Source organism: Apteryx rowi, unplaced genomic scaffold (genome assembly GCF_003343035.1).
Source record: "Apteryx rowi isolate R43461 unplaced genomic scaffold, aptRow1 scaffold_24, whole genome shotgun sequence".
Lineage (NCBI taxonomy): Eukaryota > Metazoa > Chordata > Aves > Apterygiformes > Apterygidae > Apteryx > Apteryx rowi.
Window position 1 is genome coordinate 403,209 of NW_020448752.1, and position 22,338 is coordinate 425,546.

At 50.0% G+C, this 22,338-nt stretch overlaps 2 protein-coding genes across 3 annotated transcripts in view; one reads left to right on the plus strand and one right to left on the minus strand.

Annotated features, from left to right (window-relative positions):
* Positions 1–8,906: 8,906 nt before the first annotated feature.
* On the plus strand, positions 8,907–9,973 carry LOC112966283 (nyctalopin-like). Its single transcript, XM_026066262.1, is given in 2 exon segments — positions 8,907–9,315; positions 9,318–9,973. Coding segments are annotated over 2 exon segments (1,065 nt in total).
* Positions 9,974–14,833: 4,860 nt separating this feature from the next.
* PLS3 (plastin 3) overlaps positions 14,834–22,338 on the minus strand; it is a 44,718-nt gene continuing 37,213 nt past the window's right edge. For both annotated transcript variants that reach the window (XM_026066333.1, XM_026066334.1), the window contains exons 9-16: positions 21,119–21,214; positions 20,430–20,625; positions 19,724–19,802; positions 18,987–19,101; positions 18,702–18,835; positions 17,678–17,801; positions 16,983–17,107; positions 14,834–16,122 (exon numbers count right to left, since the gene is read on the minus strand). In XM_026066333.1, the coding sequence (XP_025922118.1) occupies positions 15,990–16,122; positions 16,983–17,107; positions 17,678–17,801; positions 18,702–18,835; positions 18,987–19,101; positions 19,724–19,802; positions 20,430–20,625; positions 21,119–21,214 (1,002 nt within the window). In that variant the 3' untranslated portion in view covers positions 14,834–15,989. The remainder of the gene's footprint in view (positions 16,123–16,982; positions 17,108–17,677; positions 17,802–18,701; positions 18,836–18,986; positions 19,102–19,723; positions 19,803–20,429; positions 20,626–21,118; positions 21,215–22,338) is intronic.

Below are 22,338 nucleotides of genomic sequence, written 5' to 3' on the forward strand. Positions count from 1 at the left end.
TCTTGAACCCCTCACTTTAACCATAGATGCTGAAATCTCAGAAATAGTTGCAAAGCCTTACGTATCTGACTTACTCTCTACAGAGGGACCATGCCATATTTAATCGTCGCTATATTCTCGAGAACATGCTYCCCCCCCTCCGCACAGGAACAACGCGGTAGCTTCGAATCTGTTTCTAAGAGACAGTCATTCCTGCTCTAGGACACGAGTCATTTTATCACAAAGCAAATCAAATTATGCTCTAACAGCAGATAGAAAACATGCCTTTAAAACCTCACCTTCATCCGGCCGGAGGTCTGGAATTACGCGCTCCTTTTTTCTGCTTTCCTTCTAGCGAGCATCACCACCAGCTCTCTTACACGCTCCATTTTCCCACTGGGAGACTTTAACCTACATAACTTGAAGGCTGAAATATGAACGTCTGCCAGCGTCTTTTCCTTTTGGAAGCAAAGCAGTTTGAGAGCCCCCCTTTCCCAGGCCACGTGAGCACATGCAGTAAATCCGGAAAGAGGAACAAGACAACCGAAAGAAAGAAAGAGAAGGAAAGAAAGAAAAAGGAAATTCACACAAATATCTTTACAGGTTTCTATGCACAGAGAAATGCACAATGCAGGGATCTCAGCGGGCAGGGGGATTTCCATGCACTTTAGGGAGTCCCGGTGTTTGCTAAGATGTTTGAGAGTGGAAGAGGTTGTTATAGCGAGCCCGACTGTAACGTGAGCATGCAGAGAGGAAAAGCAGAGGAACTTTGCAGCACTCGCACCAACGCTGCCTGCGTCGTTGGGGCTGATCCCGTCTCCCAGCCGGCAGCAGGGCAAAGCTGCTGCCACAGCGCAGGCCAAGCCGCGCACGCACCCTGTGCTGAGCGGGGAGGCCGACATGGCACAGAGGACACCCCGCTCTGGGGCTGCACCGGGGTAGCACACGGTTAAAGCCGGCAGGTTGGCGAGCCCATGCACGCTGGTGACAGCCCGTTCGCGCACACAGCTGAGCTTTCCCATCTGCTGCCCCGGCCGCAGCCGGCCTCCCCTTGCACAACCCGGCCTCCTCCTCCTCCTCCTGGATGGAGCTGCTGCCTTGCCCGAGGGGCTGCTGCAGAGCAACCGCTGGTGCAAAATAAACGTCTGTAAGCCCTGAACGTTTTGCCCTGATATCGCGAGCCTGAGCTCCCCGCAGCACCAGCCCATCTGCTGGGGATGCCTGTGCAGCGCTYCCCCGGGGTGGCCACCCTTGGCCCATGGAAAGCAGTCACAAAAGTCCCCGCAGCCACGGCTCCTCCCTGCCCCGCACCATCCACGACCGGGCTGAAGCTCATCTCCTTCTTCTRCAACCCACCACCGCATCTGCGGGAAACCCCGGTGCCTGCCCTTGCTTCGGTGCTCCGTAACCAGCAAGCTTTGCCCGCTAGAGACACGCTGCAAATACACCGTCCATCGTTCAAACCAAACGCGCACCCAACAGGTCGGCAGGAGCGCTCAGGGTGAGCAAGTGCAGGAGTCGCGTGTCCTCCTGCAAAGGGGAAGACATGCATCCTTTGCCAGCCAGCATCCCTGGACACACAGCCTGCACCCAGGTCCGGAGGGCTGCGGGCTCTCGCTGCAGCTGAGTGGGTGACCGAGAGGGCAGCTGTCGCTCTGCCCTGCATCCTTCAACYTTTTATTAACGAGCTGCAACGAGCCGCCCTCAGCTAGGAGTTCTTGCTGCTGGTTTTGCACACAAATGGYTGGTCAAGGATACTGCTCCGTCCTTCATCAAACATCCAGCGCGCTCTGTAAGCAGGGGAAAAAGTCAATAGCAGGAGAATGTTTATTTTGCAATGATAACAAACCCAAATTGTTGTTTAGATTTAAAGCTTTCCCTTCCAGTTGTGCTTCCAATCCTTGCAGATACTTGCTATATCTACTCTGTTCTGGCAGTGCCTCAAGAGCTGCTCAAAACCTCCTGCTGGCTCCGTATCTCCTGGTGGGAGAGAGATGGGCCTCGCGCAGCAGGGACAATGGAGTCACACCTCAAGCTGGTCTCCTTCTCCCCGGCAGGCCCCAGCGCATCCAATTCCCTGTCTCATCCCACGTTCTCACTCCAAAGCTCCAGTCAGCCACGTGCTAATATTTTCCCCCTCCTATTTCCCTCTACGTGTTGCCAGCACGGAAAATGCCTGGAAAACAGAAGACAAGGCTGCACTGCCAACACAGACGCCAAAGCTGTCCGCGCATGAGCCCTCCTTGCGCCACGTGGTGCTGCCCTGTGCTGATACCCTGGTGCGCATTGGACATGTTCATCCCGTTTCCAGGGCCCAACTCCTAAATCCACCGTGCATTTGCTGCACCAGGGCTCAGCACAGAGCAGACACGCGCAGAGGCAGAGTCCTCAGGCTTTTTACTGTTCCTCTACTTGGAAAGTTACCAAAGCRGGGAGTTTTCACAGCAAAAAGACCCGTTTGGTGTCACCTCCTGCGAGGAGCTGCTGCTTCCTGGGGCATGTATTTAGGGAAGGATTTTATGCATGTCTTTTATACTTAAAAAAAAAGAAAAAGGAAAAAAAACACGATTCGAGATTTCTTACTGCATGCTCACATGCAGCACTCAGACTTGCCTGCTACCCTCAGGCCTGTRCATCTAAAGAGTTCCTTAGAAATACTTTAAAAAAACACATGTGCAACATTACAATAGCAACTTCTGTTCAGTTGTATAATCTTTTTAAAACGGCTTAATACATGCAGGCTCCTAGGTCTTGCTTTTCACAGGAAATGCTGCTGTCCGGGATGGAATATTCCAAAGAGGGAGTGTTTCAAACMGCTCTCGCATGTTGTCAGACCAGGCTCTGGCGGCTAAACCTGGCCAGCCTGCCAAATTCCCAGCGCAGTGCGGGATCCAGCTGCGGAGAGCATTCACGGACTTGATTYGTTTCCTTCGCAGAAAGCAAGAGGGGAAAAACCTCGCATAAAAACCTCCGCCTCGGAAGGAAAAGCCGCTCTCCAGCCCGGTGGCAGGTGCCCCCCGGGGACTCGGCCCCGCAGGCAGCGTGTGGGGTGAATGGTGTGTTTGCATCATACCGCACAGCATGTTTGCACCGCACGGGACAACAGGCTATTTGCAAACACCCCMAAATCAGCCTGCCTGCAGCAGGGCTCCCCCAGCACTCCAACTTRTGTGTGGATTCCTCCTTCCCATTTTTGTTTGCCTAAGGGTTTGAGCACTCCCCRTGGAGAAGGCTGCTTTCTCGCACCCCTTCCGTGCCTGCAGGGAGGAGAGCGAGTCCCACCGGAGGACTGGTGCCCAAGGCAGCAAGTCCCGCGTGCACCCAGCGTCTGCAGCCCTTGCCTCGGCGTACTGGGGTCTTCGCACCGTCCTGCAAACCTCTGCAGCACCATCGGTTTTGACAGTGGGTCTCTCTTTGCCAACACAGTGTTTTAACCAGGACACAGAACTATTAGAATTAAAAAAAAAAAAAGACATTGGTTAGTATTTCGCCTTCTTTCCTGGAGCCATGATTTTATCTGGAAGCAGGTACGGGGGGGATCGCTGGTTTTCCAGCAGCCCTGGGGTGCAGAGCGTGGCGGAGGCAGCTCAGAAGGAAGAGGGATGCCCGTTTCGCATCCAGCACGGAGGAGAGGTTTCCAAGGCGTTTACTTCACGGGTTGTTTTTGTCCAGCTGATAGCACTGCCAAGACTGTGATTATCCACCACGCCATTGTTTGTTCAAATAATTGGCCTTCCGGATTTTACAAGTTACTAAAAGTAGTACAGAAAACAAGTGCACAAGTGGCTTTGGAAGCGCCCTGTGCCCGCTGCTATTAAAGGCCGGGCTGTGCACGCGCCCCGGCCCTGGGAGAGCACTGCAGCGCGCCCGGTGCCGGATCCCGGGTGGGAAGCCAGCGGGCACCAGGGTTTTTCCCGTGCTGGGCGCACTGCTGGCTGGAAGCACAGCGGAGGATGTGGGAGCGTACTTCATGCTGCTTTTCTTTTCAGGGTTTCAAAGTGCTTTTCCAGGGCGAGCCACGACTCCAAGGGCAGTTTCGCAGAGCCGCACAGTGCAGGCTGGAGCACAGCGATATCTTTCCAGAGATCCTCTAAATAAAAGGTCTTCCCTCCTTTACTGTTTTGAACCGTACCCATCGTAAGCACCATTTCCTGCTTTTTAAGTGCTTTTGTCAGGAGTTTCTCTTATGTACCAGAAATGCTGACACATGCACAGAAGATGTAGCTCATCAGCTAGATAAAGCTTTGGGAAAAAACAGAATATTCCTGATACTTGAGTATTCCAGCTTATTTCATYCTCCTTGCAATTCAAAAAGCTATTAAGCAATCCCGTTCACCCTCCCTTCACCTGCCGGGGAGTTTAGAGAAAACAAATCTTGTTGCTTTAATGTATTAGACTAGCAAGACAGTGTTACCAAACAGCAATGATATCATGGGATTCTTGAGGCTATTTGTACCAATAACGTTAGAATGGGAGTAACGTGAGCAGTAGCTTGCTACAATCCTACAAGAGACCCAGGGGACAATTTGACAGAGGGGAAGGAAAATGCCCAAAGCAGCAGTGGAGGAGCAGAGTCCACGTTTTCCCCGACATAGTCTCAGAAAGGAGAAGCTAAGCAGGGCACAGGAAAGCAGGACAGGCTGTCCCTAACTCTTTCCTACCAAACACCACCAAAGGAAACCTCTGGGCAGGTAATGCAAAGACATGTCTGTCTGGGAGTGAAGGGTGTGCTACGGAYGAAGATCCCTCAAAAACCCAGGGAGCAGCTAGCACCAGGGTCTCAGCATGGGGACAGCAAGCCAAGCATCCCACAGCAGATGCATGGACCACTTGCATCAAACCTCAACCCTGGAAAGAAAATACAGGTCCTTAAAATCCACAGTACTAGACAAGCAATCTCTGAAGTGGGTGTGCTGGGCTATAAATCCCAGACATSAGATAAATCACTGCCTGAGGAAAAGGCAAAATGCAACCATGGTCATGCAGTGAGTACACTGTATTTTACCAGAGAAATGCAGTGGCTCAGCCYTTCCACTCAAGCCAGAAGGATGAGCCACCATAGCCAAAACACACTGTGTACTCCAAAAAAAACGCTCCTAGCAGACAAACAAAGTTTTTGCACGTCGAGCATGAATTGCTGAGCTTGGAGAATACAGCCTTGGGGCTGAACAGCCAGAACAGAGCGGACCATAGCGAGAAAGTACTTGTTAAAAAAGTACATAGAGACAAGAACCCCATGGGTCTTCACCTGAAGGACCTGGTCTTTACAGCTTGTCCCTGAAGCGCCCGACGCACTGGTGCCACTGGCCACGGCTGCCTGCAGCGCTGCTGCTCGCGAAGCTGCAAGCTGGGGACAAGCGGCTGGAAAGGCAGCACTGGATGCTGCTTGCAACGGAGCACCAGCCGCCCCACAAGGCGCACGGGATTTGTGCCATTATCTCAGACCAGCACACAGCCCCCAGCGCAGGGTTTAGCTCTCTGCGGTGTTTTGCGAGGGCTCGCTGAAGCCCAGCTGTGCCGCGCTGGGCAGAGGCGTGCAGCGTACCCAGCCGGGGCTGGTGGGAGGGAAGGACGGAGAGGCGGCATCTTGCAAACTGCCTGCATTGCAATCGGGCACGGAGAGCAGAGAGCAAGCAGGGGCTCCCGCGGGCTGTTTCCCTGCCCCAACACCTCCGCGCTTGTGCAGACTGGGAGGGGGCACAGCCTGCCTGCATTGCAATCGGGCACGGAGAGCAGAGAGCAAGCAGGGGCTCCCGCGGGCTGTTTCCCTGCCCCAACACCTCCGCGCTTGTGCAGACTGGGAGGGGGCACAGCGACACCCTGGGCTCGATCGAGGAGGAGGAGGATGAAGGCAGCCCCAACCTGTCCACACTGCCTGGAGCACATGGCCACATTGCCATGTTGCTTCGGTCCAATGGCAGCTGCAACCAGAGCTGCCTTCGGTGAGCACGCTGACAGGTGGCATGGCCAAAAATCCCAGCAAGGCTGCTGCCACCCCTTGCGCGTAATGGGATCATGGCAGGGAGTATCTGGACTTGCCAAGCCCATAACAAGCTATAAAAATCTGATCAGTTTGAAACTTCCAGGTTCTTGGGCCTACAGGCCATACTGAATCAAGGAGTCATTGTGCAGCTGCGCATTCGTGTTACACCGCTGTGTTTTAGTGCTATCGAGCAACATCTGGCAACAAGGAGTTCTGAGAACTGCATACTTTTGGTCTCTGAAAATCTCCAATATGAAAGCAACTGCAAAACAAGCAGAATTAGTGACAGAGCCGGGCTTAAAAAAAGGGCTGAAACATGGCAACACTGCTGGATTTATGATCGTAAATAAAGCATACTGAATAAAAAYGATAAGAGAGCAAGCAATCTGTCTTCTTCAGCCTGAGCTGCGGAGGTGTAGCTAGAAGAGAGACAGACCATTCCCAGCTGGGGAYGTGGAGCGGCTCGCTCATCCTCACAGGGACCGGCAGAGACCTGGCTGCTCTGCGGGGACACATGGGCAATGCCGGCGAGTGCTGGGTGTCCACCACTCGGCTGCAGCAGGAAGCCACGGAGATACCGGCCGTGGGAAACACCACTCCAAAGCGGCGTCCTCGAGGCAACCTTCCCATCTGAGCCAAGACCAGAGACCATGGAGATCCCCCACCCAAACCTCCAGCATGGCCCCGAACACGAGCAGCCGGCCAGGCTACGTGGTGGCCCAGCAGTGCACATTGCCACACTCCTCCAGGACACAAGCCACCAGCGCCCAGCTCACCAGAGACACCTCCTGCCAAGGCCACRGTACCGCTGCTCTCAGGGTGAAAAGCGAAGTTTGGGCCCTAGTTTGCTCACCGCAAAGCCTGTCTAGCTAAATAAATGATGTTGTTTACAGCTGGAAGATGATCCCCATTACCCAATGCGGTGGTCCCAGCCAAGCTTCCAGGAAAAAACTGTTCTTTGGGGGGTCATCGCTTGAAAAAGTGAAGAACTAGTTGAAGCCAATACAGTGATCTAATGGCATGGGAAAGCCTAAGCCGCTTTTGCAGAGAAAACAATGGATTTGCAAGTAAGCTTGTCCAATCCATACTTGCTTTTGGGTGTAGGGCATATTTGCTTTTTCAGCCACTCTCTGGGCAGAACTGGCAGAGCAGTGTAGGACGACARTAAGATGCACTAGGGAGARAGAGKAAATCCAAATYTGGAAAACATCAAAAGAAAAAGCTRAGGCARRACAAGAAATTAAGAGCAAGGAAATGCACCTGAAGGGGGGTGAGAACTGGAAGAAGGTGCTTCAAACATATCAGAAACTTGAGAACTCCAATRTGGAAAAGTGGGGGGAAAACAATAAAAATGTTGAGGGGGAAAAAAAAGAAAAGAAAAGCAAGAGCTGTAACTGTGCCACCACTCACCCTACTGATACATGGGCTGCAAGGCCCAGGTGTAGTTCTCTTGGTGTTGTACACAAAATAATCAGACTGCTGATCGCCAATGCCTGGTTGCCATTAATGAGCCCGGAGGCTCATCATACCTCATTAATGACATTAATGAGCCCAGAGGCTTATCATACCTCCTCCAGGATGCAGGCAGCAAAGGAGCAAGACAAACTTGGGAATTTGAGGAGGATTCAGGAATGTCCTCATATAGGTCCAGTCACTTACCCCTTTCCAGAAAGCAATATCCACATGGGAAGAATGAATGAGTATCGGATCTTGTAAATGAAAACAGATACTTTCCTTTATGCTCTGGATATGGGATGAAAACCAGGCAGGGGCCCAAGGACATGAGCCTTTAGGGCCCCAAGACTAGCTGTGGCTGTTTGATGGCACCTTCAGACCCACTGGAGACAGGCAGCGCAGCCCTGGCAGTCTCGTGGGTGCTCCGTTACCACCCCGGGGAAGGGGGCACCTGCTTTGCCTGAAGCCCAAGGCGCCAACCTTGTTGGGCTCCCGGATGCTGGGACATGCTCCCAAAGACCCAGAGCCTTGCTGGGATGGTCGGGAGTGGCTGGCTGGGAGCCTCAGGATTCACAGCAGAGTGGCTATGTGCCACACAGGGACACTGATGCCCAGGGAGGGTGGCCAGTCCTTCTCGGATGAGACGGGGGTTGCTCAAGCCTTATCTCAAGAAGATGCTCCATCAGGATATTCAGCTGCCTGGGTTTGGTGCCCAACTATGTTTCCTTCCAGCAAGTTGGAGCAGCTGGAAGCCTTTGGAAAGACCACAGGTGTAAGGGCAAAGAGCTGGCCTTTCCCAGTCACCTTCTCGTTCCTGCTCGAGTGAGACGTCCAAACGGAAACTTGTGCTTCACAGAGGAACTGAGCACAAGGCACCTGCGCACCCCGTGGACCTGGCCTGAGGGAGCTGCCCTTGGAAAGAGGTTGCATTTAAAGCTCGCAGGCTCAGAGGAAGATTTGTGCAGAAAGTCTCTGCCTTATGCCTGCTGCTTTTCTTTGCTCCAGGTGCCACTTCAATYCGGCCRGAGCCCGGAGGTATCCCGGGGAACRCGAGCCTCCCACGGCCAGTGCTGGCCTCCCATTCGGCTGCAGAGGAGTCGGGGCCAGAGCCAGTGCACACCTTGAGCCCGCACCCCAGCACAGGTTACCTGCTGCTGTTTGCAAGGGCAGGAGGTGGGAAAACTTGCCTCCAGGCCAGAGCACAATGCACGGCTGAGAAACCTCCCWGTCTCCCAGCAATGCTCTTTACAGCTCGGTGACACTTAATCAGCTTTTATCCACCTAAAGCCTTTATCCCCATTGGTCTGCAGCAGATGCAACCAGCTAATTTAACTTCACTGTGTTAAAAACAGCCCAGCCGTCTTTGCCACCCTTACGCTGTCTTTGCTACACTTGCGATTCACCTACCCRAAAGCTACAAGCTCTTTTTTTTGCCTCCTTCTCCAGCACCTCTCAGGTATTAGATGTGGGGTCTGGCTTGTGGCTGGTCATGTTCTTTCTTGTTATATCAGTATTTACTTGTGCAGCAAAGGCTGGRCAGAGTCTGAATACCTCCGATTCAWGCCCAAGCGTGTGCAAATGTGCACCTGAAGTGACCATCCGCTGCAACACAGCCGGACTGAGCGCCCTCCCTGCAGAAAAAGYCGCATCCACCGTCTCCCTAAGCCTCTCCAATAACTATCTGCAGATCCTGAGCCACAATGCATTTGGAAACCTGCCTTCCCTCCACAGCCTCTGGTCAGATGGGAACAGCCTGACTTTCCTGGCGCCAGGGACATTCCTGGCTCTTGGGCAGCTGCAGGAGCTGCACCTCAGCGGGAACTCGCACCTCACCTCCCTGCACCCAAATGCCTTCAGAGGGCTGCGAAACCTCACCAGCCCGGATTTATCCCACTGCACCYGCTGCTCTTTTCCCACCTGCCCTCTCTAGAAAGGCTCGACTTGGCCTCCGATAACATGCGCTACGTCCCGCAAGCCTTCGGGAACCTCTCCGGCCTCGCGACGCTCTCTCTGGAGRGAAACCACACGGAAGCCGTGGGCAGAGGCTCCCTGAGGGACCTGGAAACCTTGTAGGAGCTGAATCTCAGGAAGAGTCGGACACGGATCATTCAGATCGGCGCTTTCGCAAAGCTCCTCAGGTTGGGCATGTTAAGTTTAGGCCGCAACCGCATCGCCCATTTGCCTAATCRGCTTTTCGACGGGTTGATCCAGCTCGGGACCCCGCACCTCGAAGCCAACAGGCTCACGGGGATCGGCTGCGCCTTTCGGCAGCTGCCCAACCTGCGAAACCCGTACCTGAACAACAACCGGCTCTCCTCCACCTCCGGCTCGGCTTTCGCCCCTTTGACCAGGCTGCGCTTCCCCCACCTGAACCTGAGGAACTACCTCAGCTCCCTTCCCGCCYGGCTGCCGAGGCCGAAACACGTCTTTTTGTCCCACAACCGCTGGCAGCGTGGCTGCAACACGTTCCGGGCCTTGAGGAGGACGGCGAGCTCCGGCGGCGTGACGGAGGGGCCGCCCTGCGCCTTCCCGGCGCCCGGCCTCCTCCTCGCTTAACGGTGAGGTTCGACAGCAACGAAATCTCGCATCGACGAGCTYGGGGCCCTCGGAGTGGTCGCCCCGGCGCGGTGTGGCGCGAGCCCCGGCGCTCGGGGCCGTTTCGGAAGGCCGCGAAAGCCCCGCGGCCGCCTTGCGCCCGGCGGAGGCTGCAGGCCCCGCTCCGGGGAGGCAAAGCCTCGGGGAGCGAGCGGCTTCCCGCGTGCGGGCGGCACTGGGGTATCGTGAGCATAACGCATATAATAGCTATTATACCTATTAGTTGCATATCGTATTAGCCGAAGGGGCGAAGACGCTTCGGCTCTGCGGTCGGCACGGCCTCGCGCCGGCTCCAGCGCCGGCAGCCCCCCGCGCCGACCCCGACCGCGCCAGGCGCTCGCGGGAGCGGCGATGGCACATCACGGCCTCTCTCACGCGCAGGGCACGTGCGGCAGCGGCTGCTTGCACTTGGCACGTCTCGCTCCCCCGCAGAGGTTAAAGCGCTCCCAGGCCATCCTCAGCCCTTGTCCGGTTCGGCGGCAGCTCGGCAGAGGCTGAGATAAGTTTTTCTTTTCAGCGCGTTGGCTTTTTCGCCAAGAAAAATGCAATAATAGCTAGGTAACACTGCAAAGAGAGTTTGCAGCAGTTATCGCTGTACGTGAACACCTGCCGCAAGACATGCCCAGCGTTTACCGAGGACTCGTAAAAACAAGCAATAAAACACATGGCACAGCAATCAGGTGCCTCCCTTTCTTTAGGGGAACCATGCCAAGCTGATAAGAGGGAAAGAGGAACCTTTGCTTTTTGCTGAAAACAAAGGAAAAAGCACATTTTAGCAATGAAAACCTGCTGGTGAGGGAAGAGCAAGACCAAGCTTTGCTGTTACTGCAGGGCTGGTGAAGAGGAACTGGGGCTGCACCACAAAACCACAAATGTTGTGTCTTGTGCTACAAGATTTGCGATTAGATTTGTGCCAGGTAATAAATAGGCAATGCTTTCTTTATATACTCCTCTTTATACTTTATACACTATAATACTTTCTTTACATTTTGTTTGTACTGTTCAGTCCCGGTCCTCCGCTTCATTGCATTCACTACCAACCTCACTTTCCTCAGCTTGAAATACTTCTGGAAGCAGTGAAAAATATCTCCAGGATGGTTCTTGCTTTCCATTCCTCTCTTCTATCTATCTGCAATAGAAAACGGCAGAAATAAAAACAAACAAAACCCACATCAGCAATTTTTTTAAAGCCCCTGCAAAATTAGATTTTTCCCTTGAAAAATACAAATTGGTGAGCATTTTAAATGAAAGAGAGACTTGTCTCTACTGGAGACTTGCAGAAAATATGCCTGCCATTTTTAAACCACCACCTCATTAAACACCAAACAGGAGCACAGCTCTAAATTGCTCCTTTGAGCTACGATGAAGAAGTGATCGAAATGCTTGGCGAGCTGTACGCAACACCCTCCAGAAGAACACATGGCTGCATTTTTTATCCACAAAAGAATGAAGCTGGTAAGGAACATGAGAAGAACATCCATCAAAATACACAGGCTCTGAAGACGCAGACTAGGCTTGGAAAGACGTTTGGAGGAGATCTTGGAGATTAAGGAGAAAACACACTCACAAGCAAGCCTGGAGCCTTTTGCAAGATGCAGACTTCTACAAGGGTGGAATCACTGCAAGATGCTTAACAAAAATGGCTAATTCTAAGCACAGAGCTGACAGCTGGGGACCAAAATTGGAAAAAAAAAGACGAGGAAAGAAGCTAGTGGGGCACAACCCCAGCTTTAGCCATTTCACCCTGACAGCCAGATTTCTGCTGCACAAAAAAACCTGAACGCTGATTTGTTGCACAAAAGTTACAAAAATGCCAAGGAAAAAGATTTTTTTTGTAGGAAGCCTGGCAGGCAGAGAGGGGCATCCTCATTTTAACCAAAGAGGGGCAGAACCGTTTTTCTCCCTTAGAATGTGAGATTTTCATTTTTTTTCCCCCTCTTAGAATAGGGCAAAAAGGTCAGAGTATCAGAAGAYGTTAATGAACAGTCATCTGCCCCTTCCCAAGATACATTTGTTTAGTTATAGAGCTTACCCTTTGAAGCATTGCAAACGCTGCTTTAACCAGCCATTAATATTTCAAAGCAAAAATTATCCCCAAAAGGGGAAAAGTGTCATTTTTTCCCCCCAAAGATTTCCACTCTGGAGATATGTAAAAATCCGCCCCCTTCCCATAAGCATTCTGGATGAAGCAGATTCTCACGCGGCAAATTATCGCTTTTTCCGCAAAAAAAGTTTTCATAGACAACAAGTCTATTTAAAAAAACGCTTTTAACCAAGCTTGTGTCTCCACGCAGGGCCCCAGCGTGGGCAGCGCTGGGAGCTGCTCACTGCTCTTTTACTGCAGTTTCCTGCGTTTGGCGTGAACCATTTTATACCAAATCACTCTGTGCCCATGTGCATGAGCCTGGCCAGACCTGCCAAGACCCACCAGCAAATTTAAACTTTGTCATTTTATGTAAGAACAAACTTTTCGAAAGTGTCCCACAGCTCTTTTGAACAACTTTTTAGTATATGAAATGTTGACCTTCGTTTAAAAATATATATATAAAAAAAAGATATTTCAACACAACCAAAACTGACACTGCAAAAGGCCTTGGCAACAAAAGCAAATTTAACAATAACTGCATCTAAAAGAACAAAAAGACTCACAGGAACAAAGGTATGTGCTGACTGAGCGCTACATCTCCAGCTCTTGTCAAAAATTTGGGGGAGTAAGTTTGACAGAACAGGAATTATTTTGAAAGCTTGTTTGCCAGGGACTTTCTGCTAAGATGGGGTCTCAGGAAGCATTGGGACAATCCTGTATGACCTGTGGTGGACAACGGTGGAGCTTCGCTGCGAGGTCTCTGCTTTGACTCATCACTTCTGAGTTAGCCCATTTCTTAAATATGTTCAGCATAAGGATTAGAGTAGTTTTCCTATTCGGTAATTGCCAAGCATATCAATTTTCTCCCTCTGGAGGGGGAGGTAAAGTCAAATGTTCTTCTAGAAAGTCGGATCTCCACACTGTCTCCTCCCAATGTTGCAGTTCCCAGAGCATTAAGGCCCTCCAGGCTCTCAGGCACTGGCGACTCCCAGGCCTTCACGACACAAATTACTGCAGACTCTTCTGGCTTCCAGATRTTGAGCAGGTCACCTGGCTCACCGCAGCACTTGGGTACCCCAGAGACCACTTACATCATGGTCAACACGGTCTATGARCATGCTCCTGCTGATGTTCACTGCAGTACCGAGAATTTGCCCCTGGATGGCACCAAAATCCCAGCTAACCGATGGGAACGCGCAGTACAGGCCTGCTCTAAGAGGCGCTATGCAGGTCCCCATGGGCTAAAGAGCAGGCGTACGCACTGTGCTTGGGGAAAAGCGCAGCAGCAACATCATTTCTCATTTCCCCACGCCAGGCAGGCCACCTGCAGTTTCACCTAGGGGCTCTGGAGCCGATTTGCACAGGCCGTGGCTCGTGTATCCGAGTCGAGAYACGTTCCTCACCAGCCGCTGCACAAGGGGCTCTCTCGCCTCCAACAGCCAAAATACTGCTCTGGTGCAGCAGCAGCTTCTGCTTTACAAGCTGCACAAGAGCACACTCGTGTTAGCAGTACATCATACTCAATAAGCGATGAGGGTGATGCCTGCGCCACTGATAACTCTGCTAGCGGTCACAAGGCGCCTACGTATCTCCCTGCCACACCACGAAGGGAGAGACTTGCAGGTCCCCCGTAACCGTGCCAAAATGATCSCATTCAATTACCCAGAATATCCAACAAGGGGAAATGAAGGGAAGATGTGCGACTCTTGCCAACAGCTTCAGCCGTTCTAGCTAACACCTACTTCGACAGAAACTGCTTTTCAACAGGAACTCCTGCTTCAGCTGCAGTTTCTCCTGGAGGACCAGGTCATGGAAAGAGGTGCCCTCCCGTTTTCTCCTCCCCCCCTCCTTCAATCACAAGAAAAAAAGTAAGGGTACAACTATGCAACATGGTCCAGGAACATGGACAGCATCACTACCAGAAGAGAGCTCCTTCACACCAGCAACACAGTAGGATGATTTGGAGCATGGATGGAGAATGACCTATTTGGTAACTGGGTTCCCGCAGGCTCCACCGAGCATTTGACTCGGAGCGAGTGGGAGGTTTAAAATGATTGAACCTAGAGCTGTGCCACCTCGTTTGCCCAAGAYGATGCCCACGGTGAAGGCTGGCAGCAACATGCAATTTGTGCTAATCAACAAGCTCAGCCCAGTCACAGCAGCAGACAAGCTGCAGCCTGCCTCTTGCACAACACACGCCTACTTGTTTTCACTGCTGAAAAATCATCACTGTAGCAGGCAGGTCAGAAGGAGGGGGACTGCCAAGTAGTTAAGGTCACAGAAGTTTGTTTGCATGACACCAAACCCACACAAGTTGTTCTGAGTCCTGTGGTTTCCAGGCACGAGGCTGGACTGCAGCTCCGCGGTGCACGAAGCAGCTTTCCCTCCTGTGCTCCCAGGCTTTGCCGCAACAGGGGGCTGCTGGCCCCCACCACAGGCATCGCCATCGGGCGCTCAGAGAGACACCAACACAAGCAGCAATGACTTCAGGAAGCAGTTATAAAAGCAAGCCTAGCCTAAAAGGTGAGCCGAGAATAACTGCACCACCAGCACCCATTTTAAAAGTCACTTTAGCAGACCACTTGTGCAACTGCTCGAGCACGCCATGACTCGAGGCGATTGCACAGCTCAGTGGACCTAGTGCAAAAAAATCAAGATCAGCCAAAGTTAACCTAAAAGCAAATGAGCCTCGACCTAAAAGTAATTGCTGGGCCAATGTAAATAAGGAGGGAAACTTGTATTTAAATGTTTTTATTTCAACTAATGCTTTGCCACCATATTACATCACTTTGAATAGCTCAGAATAGCAATATGATCTCAAAATATAGCAAACAGCTTGCCAAAGCAAGATAATATTAACTCCTATGGATACAGCATCTTCCTTCTTTGGCGACAACACTTCCTTTTATCTGTAAAAATAGTTTTATGTTCCAGCACATTTGCTGTTCAGTCTATTGAACCCTGCTGTTTATAACATTTGCCTCTTCCCTGCACAAAACCTCCCCACAATGGATTATGGTTTTATATCCAACAGCATTTTAAATAAAAAAGTTATAGTTTTCATGCAGATTTTTGTAAAAATTATTTTCTAGGTGCACACAACTGAACCAAGATGCATACAAAAATGCATTCACTTCCATTCTCAGGTGCAACTGTGCCATCAGCAACATGATATCATGAGTTACTGCGAGAGGTCCAAGGATGGTGGTATTCTTGTATATAGTCTAACTTAAAAAAAAATACTTTATATAAGCAGTAAGAGAAAAAAACTGCCATGCTTTATTTGTAAAGTAATCAAAATAGTTAGGTTTATAAAAAAAGCACCATGTACAGAGAATACCATAGGAATACCCATCTTCAAAATTATACACATTTCTCATTTAACATTGTGAGCTGGCCTGCAGGTCCCAACTTGTACTGTAGCTTTGTTTGCAAAGGCAAGGAACGGTCAAACCTAGACTATGCTTGGACCATATAATACAAATTAAACTGGATTGCAGACAGAAATAAGATTTGTTTCCATTACAACTCATACCAACCACCTTACAGCCCTCAGGGAAAAAAAACACGCACCAAGCATCTGAGAAATAAGGAGGTGAAAACAGCTCCAGAGCAGTATTGCAAGATGCTGGTCTGTTATGAATGCATTTCTGTGAGCTCTTGATAAGTTAAACTTTCCTTTGGGAAAAGAGCACATCTGTTGGTTAAAACTCCTCTCCCTGAGAATTTGATAAGAGTTTGTCTTGCAAAGCAAAACAAAGTCCTTTGAACTTCAGCAGTTCCTAGGCCAACAGCATTTCAACGTGGACACAGCTGATCTGCTACTCATGCACCCAGGGTGGCAGGTTGGGTTTTTTGTTGCATTTTGTTTTTTTACATGTATCAACCCTTTTATACTCGCTTCATTCCTCTGCCCATCAAGCAGGCAAACACGGTCATGACCATCTTCGGTTTCACCTCCACGAGATCTTCCGGAAGGGCATAAACTCTGGCACCAATTCTTCTTGCCATGGACACAGCATACCTGTTCGCCATGAAAAGATGAGTGTGTCAGCACTTACAGACTGCTACCTTTAAATGACAAGTCAGCTCCTCCTGTCCAACAGAATTTCACCTCCCACTACTCTTTATTAAGATTCAGAGAAGGCTTCTAGATGTGCAATAGTCCAATCACACCAAATCTATTTGTTTTATAAAATGTATTTTGATCCTTTGCCATGTTCTTTTCCTGAGTACAGGGTAGTGTCTTTAATAAGTGTACAAATTCAACTTTGAATGTCAAGTCCATTTTATCAACAGTTAAAAACTGTAATTAGTGTTTGCTAGGGCTAATAGTTAGCATATATAACCAAGGATTAATCAGCTAATATTTACATTTTCCCCTGTGTTTGCTTTTTCAGAACGATCAAGCAAGACTATCATCTGCAAGAAAAATTGCTGTTATTCTGCTACTGCAGAGCAGTCAAAGAAAACACATTTCAAAGGCCTATTTTAATAGTCATACTTGAAACTTGAAAACCTGTGATGATTCAACGAGACAAGAGATGGACAAACTCAACCCAGGGTTCAATTCCAAAACCCCAAGCTACTGGCTGAGCACTTCATATGCCTGAACAAAAAGGATGAGAAGCAGAATACCATCACTAAGAATCGCTTGGGCTCTTCTGCATTTCTCTCCGCAGGCTGAAGAGCCCAGCAAGCAACTCCTCCAGGGTTACCAACAAGGAGAGGAATTAGATTTCAAGAAGTGCTGCCTGTCTGAAAGGCACTGGCTTAACAGAGATTGAAAGCCACAGTAATGTAGTAAAACGCCTGCAGCTTAAGGTCAGGGCATAGAAGTTGCACTCTTTCGATGCAATGCAGCTTTCAAGCTAGCAAACTTACTTAGCATTATTTTGTTTGTCATCTTCTGATAGATGACCAGTCTTTACAAGGTCATAGTTGATACAACCAGGCTGTATAGCATCAATTAAATCCACAACCGCCAAGCTCGTGCTGATAGTCTTGTCCTAGAAAAAAAAAGGAGGAGACAAGTAAAGATACATGTCTAATCCTTAGCACACTTCTCACCTTAATTCGACTGCTCTGGAATGTGCAACAAAGACTTTAAGCAAGCTGTTTCAAAGCCATGTTATCAGGGATTATTCCCAGCTGGACCATGGGCAAACCAGACTGCTGCTTCTCCTTCAGCAACACTACAAGATCATTACTCCAGCTTGCCATAAGGAGTGTGAAAATGCAAAGCAATGACTGACTGGCAGGTCTGCCCCACCGAGCAGACTCCAAGGGACTTCCCACCCACCCAGGTTCACCAGCTCCAGCCCCTGCACCTGCAGGCAGCACAGCCTGATCACCCACTCTCTGCTCTCGCCATCAGCTGGGCCACTCCACCACTATTCCCCCCGCACAGGCAGTCCAAAAAGTCTCTTCTCCAGTAGCTTGAAGCCACTTTGTTGCCAGCATAAGCTGAATCCTGTCCTGTTTATACCCATTTCTCATGTGCCGCTGCTGTCCTCCATCTGCAGAGGACACACACACGTGAGGCCCTTTCCTTTCGGATGCAAGAGGGGAACCTGCACCTTGAAGTTCTGGATGGAGGTGGACTTGCCGGCTTCTTTCAGGGTCCTGTTTACCCAGCTGACTATAATGTCATCGTTCGCTTTTTGACCATCACCGAGGTCCTCAAGGACGTTCAGTGTGTACCTGAGAACCAGAAGAGAGAAACAAGACTAGGCAGAGCTTAAAAGAGTCCCAGCTACACGCAGCCAGGGTACGAGATGGGCCCACGGCAGCACAGAAAAGTCTTCAGCCTCTGCTTTGCATTTTTACTGCTTTAGCAGAGAGGAAGACTTAGCTATCTTCTCTGAAGTAAAATTTTTGTTGAAGTGTTTGGTCTTACTAGCCTTTCAAGTCTTTTAATCCGAGCTACAAAGTTGCCTGGGCTCAGGCCACTTGCTAAAGTGTTTGACTATTGATATAATTTGCTTCAGAGAGATAACACATACCTAGAAGGTGCGGATTAATTCAAGAAATAGTATTCCGACTTTAATACCAAATAATGAACTACCATATGTATGTATCTGTGTGTGCATATATGTATATTTTGTATACATATATATGCATCTATACACATACACATGGGCGCACGTGTGCATATGCACCTTATTAGAATTTTTCAGAACAACATAAGAAAAAGGGGTATCAGTTTCATGACCTGTCATTAAATTTCTCTTCCTCTCCCTCATTTCAATGGGAATGGTATTATAAAGAAGCCCTGAAATGCTTCTCTTCCGTGTTTTAATTTTTAATTGGGAATTGTGAAGTTTGGTAATTTTCCTGCTTTGGGTATTGGCACACAGATCAGCTTTGGGTGGGCTGGAGCGGCAGGTTCACAGCACCTCGGAAGGGCTCTCCATAGGTCACTGGTCCACCTCTCACATGCAACAGGATCATCTTCATCGCGGTTTTGTCTGGCCAAGTCTTGGAAACCCCCGAGGATGGAGGTTTTGCAGCCTCTCTGGGTGCCCTGTTCCAATGCAGCAGTGCAAATCTTCCCAAGCCTCGTACTCCCTTCAGAAGAGTTGTGTTTGAGACGGGCCTTACCTCCTCATCAACTGCCAGACTAAGGCTAGCGTCAATGTTTGGTTTCCGTCATTCAGATCCTGTCCTCCGATGCCAACCAGGGAGAATTTAGCTGGATGTTTTCCCAAATCTACGGCATAGTTGCAGTTTTCTAGCTGCACAGGAAAAGAGTACAAACAAACAACAACAAAAAGAGTCACTCAGATACACTCAACTGGAAGCCTCAAATAGAAATTCCTAGATACCGTGCATTTACTTGGATTCCTAGTGTCCACGGCTTCTTCTAAAGTCTTCTGAAATGCTTACCTTTTTCATATTTGCACCAAGCTTAGGATACGGAGGCTTGTTGACTTTATTCCAGTCAACAGGAACTTTGATCTTTTCATATAATTGTAGTATTACAAGTGCATCTTGCAGATCACTAAAAAGGAAAACATCAATTAACCTTGATGTTTCAAAACATAAGTGCACTTTGACTTTGTCACATTATGGATAATTACTACTCTTTACAGGCTGTCGCAACTTCAACAATCTTAAAAAGAAGTTTTTTCAAAATGCTTTGTAACTTCTGGAGCAGAAGTGCTCCATGTTTAACACAGCCAGCTGCTAAGTTAGAGCAGATTTTAGCACGGCAATGAGCAACAGATCCAGAGAACAATGTTGCCACCTAAAATCCAAAAGGTGCCCATCTCTCTCCATTGACTACAGGGGTCACTTTGTACCCAGAGTACTTTGCCTCCTAAATAGGATGCCTCAGTTGAGCCCTAAAATTAGGCAACATGAAATCTAGGTCCAGTTGCTCTGACACAGTCACTCAAGCAGATCCTTCAGTCCCTAAAAGCCAACTGCCCTGAGCCTGGTCTACCTGTCCTGGCTCAGAAACCTCTAAGCTAAGGGCTGCAGGGAGGGTGCAGGGAGCCTGGCCCTCTCCCCGCAAACACCCTTTCTCAAGCTCTTCCCTCAGCCGCTGTGGGAGACGGGACACTGGTGTGGGAGCACCTTCGGTCGGATGCTGTGGGGTCTCTTCAGGGAGAGGCACTTACCCGTAGAGGTGATTTACGTGGGGGTTCACACCAAGGGAGTTCATCCAGTTGCGGAAGGTTCGTTCTTCCCGCGTCTCTCCTAAGGGGAAGAAAACGGGTACGTGAACTTCCCGAAAGCTCAGAGGGCTGCGCGGGGCTTTCCACCTTGCAAGACAGGGAGCTCCGAGCAGCACTGTTTCTCATTTACGTTTTCAAGAGGAAAAAAGACTACTGCTGCTACTATACTCTACCAGAGGAACCGGTTTGCCCCAACATCTTGTTTTGGATGTTACATTAACTTCCCTAGGTCTCAGAAGAGCTTTGCCCTTTCTGCAAGGAAAGGTGGCAGCAAGGTCTTTCACCCAGGAGTGAGTTAACTGCTGCTTAAGCCCTAACCTCAGCGCTGCCGAGCGCTTGCCAAAGCGGCACACCTCGCTGCACGGCTGAGGGATCCCACCTGCCCAGCAGGAAAAACTACCGGCAAAACCAACCTGGCACCGGGACTAACGAGCCACCGGAAACCCTCCTGCAAGTTCAGAGCTCACGGCAGCGTTGGGGCAGCTGAACAGGCCCTCGGACACGCTACTCATCTGCACGCAACGGGTAAATACCCACTTCAGCCCYGAAGTCTCAAAATAAGAGGCGTCCCTCCAGTAGAGACGCCCCACCGGGCACAACCCCTCGCAATACACCYGCTCGCTAATTCTGTGACCAACACGGCCGTCACCTTCCAGCAGAGTCCAGTCGATGTCCTGGTTTTCAGGCTTGGTCAGTGCCGGGTACTTGTTGAACAGGTTCGCGACGAAGGCCAGGTTCAGCTTGGGGTTGCCGCTGACCACGTCGGCGGGCGTGACGAACTGCCGGCAGCCCAGCCGGTCGGCCTGCTGCAGCATGTACTCCGCTCTCCGCAAGTCGTCCTTCTCCTGCGGGGGGGACGCAAGGGACGGGAGCCATCAGGGCAGAGAGCAGCGACGGCGCAGCTGGGAAGCTCCTGGCCTGGAGCAACGTTGCTGCTCCGCCAGCCTTCGTTAGACACCAGCCGCTAACCAAACGAATGGATGAACTGCGCAAGTTCATCCACGCTACTGTGGATATGCTTGTCCTGCTCTGCCACTCTCTTTCTGTATTTTTTTTTTCCCTAGTGTGATGCTTTCAAACTTTATAGGATGATGGTCCAAGGGCAGAATCCTGCATGCTCCCAAACGGGGCAAAATGCAAAAGATTGCCCAACCGTGCATGTTGTTAACCACAACAAACACTCATTTAGCACACACCCAAGGTGTGCACATGCCCGCTGACACCGTGCACGGCCTTGAAATCAAGATACCAGGTTATCTAGAGGTCACGGGGCACCGATAGGGTCACACACAGCTCGCACTGGTACGGCGTGGGGATAACGACAGCCTGAATACTCACGTTGAAACCCGACATGTTAATGTCGATCTGAGGCTCTCCTTCTTTCTGCCCTTTTGGTGCAATTTGATTGAGAAGGTGGAAATAAGCTCTAGAGTCCTAGAAGGAGAAAAAGAGAGAAAAAAAAAAAAAAAGAAAATGAAAACTCGGGTCTTGCTCACAGCATTGAACACACCGTAGCAATTCATTTCAGTCTCATCTTAAGCAAGTCACTGTGCACAATTGGCTTATGTACCTTTACTGAATTACCAAAATCGGTAAGCTTGACAGACAACGAAAAGAAAAGAGCACGATGGCAGAAATCCAGGCAGCAGAAAAGGAAACAGAAAGGAAAGAGATTAGAAATAGTTAAGCCAAATAATTGTGTATTTTTTATATATATATTTATTTATTTATCTGTCAGCTACAAATCCTTTCGCTTCCCAGCACTGCAAAGGACCCCAGGGTATCCTGGCAGCCTCCGGGCTGCACTCGGCAAGCCAGCAGCTATCAGCAGCACTGCAAGTAGCTTGTGAAGCTGGAAGCAAGTTGTGTGTGTGTGCACACAGCTCTGGGCTTCCCACATTTCTCAAATATCAGGGTTTTTTTCCCCCAACGATCCTTTACCCTGAATGAAGTCTACAACCCACTTCAGTCTCGTTTCTCATGTTCCAGACTGCTGGCCATGTGAATAAACTCTGAATAACCTGCTGTGGTCAGAATGYTCCCCTTCCCCCTCCAGAAAAAAAAAAGAAAAAAAAATCCAGAAGACTCCCTCTCATTAAAAAAAAAGAAAAAAAAAAAAGGTAAGACCTTCCCCATTCATTTCTACTCCTAAGGTCACCATTGCCCTCTTGCCCTTTCTAGGTGAGCTGTGGCACAGCGCTTTTTACAGGTCCTTGGGGTGGGGCGGAAGGCACTTCCAGCAGGAAGATGTCTTAAGAACATATACAAAAAGGCAGCAAACTGGTATTACTAGTACACAATTACATCATGTAAGAGCTTTGCAGCGGGATCCCACTGGGAGTGGGGAAACCTTTCTGCAAAGTTCAACGCGAGGCTCGGTCTCACGCCAAGACAGAGAGCAGAGTAGTGCAGGACCCTAAATACGCCATTCGTGTTTTACCAAGACCCCTGTTAAACCTGCCGAGCTTATCGTAACGAGGTTAAGAAAGGTCCCGTCTGTGGATTAGAAGCCTCATTTCCACCAGCAAACGCAGCCCCGGCCCACTGCCAGCCTTTTC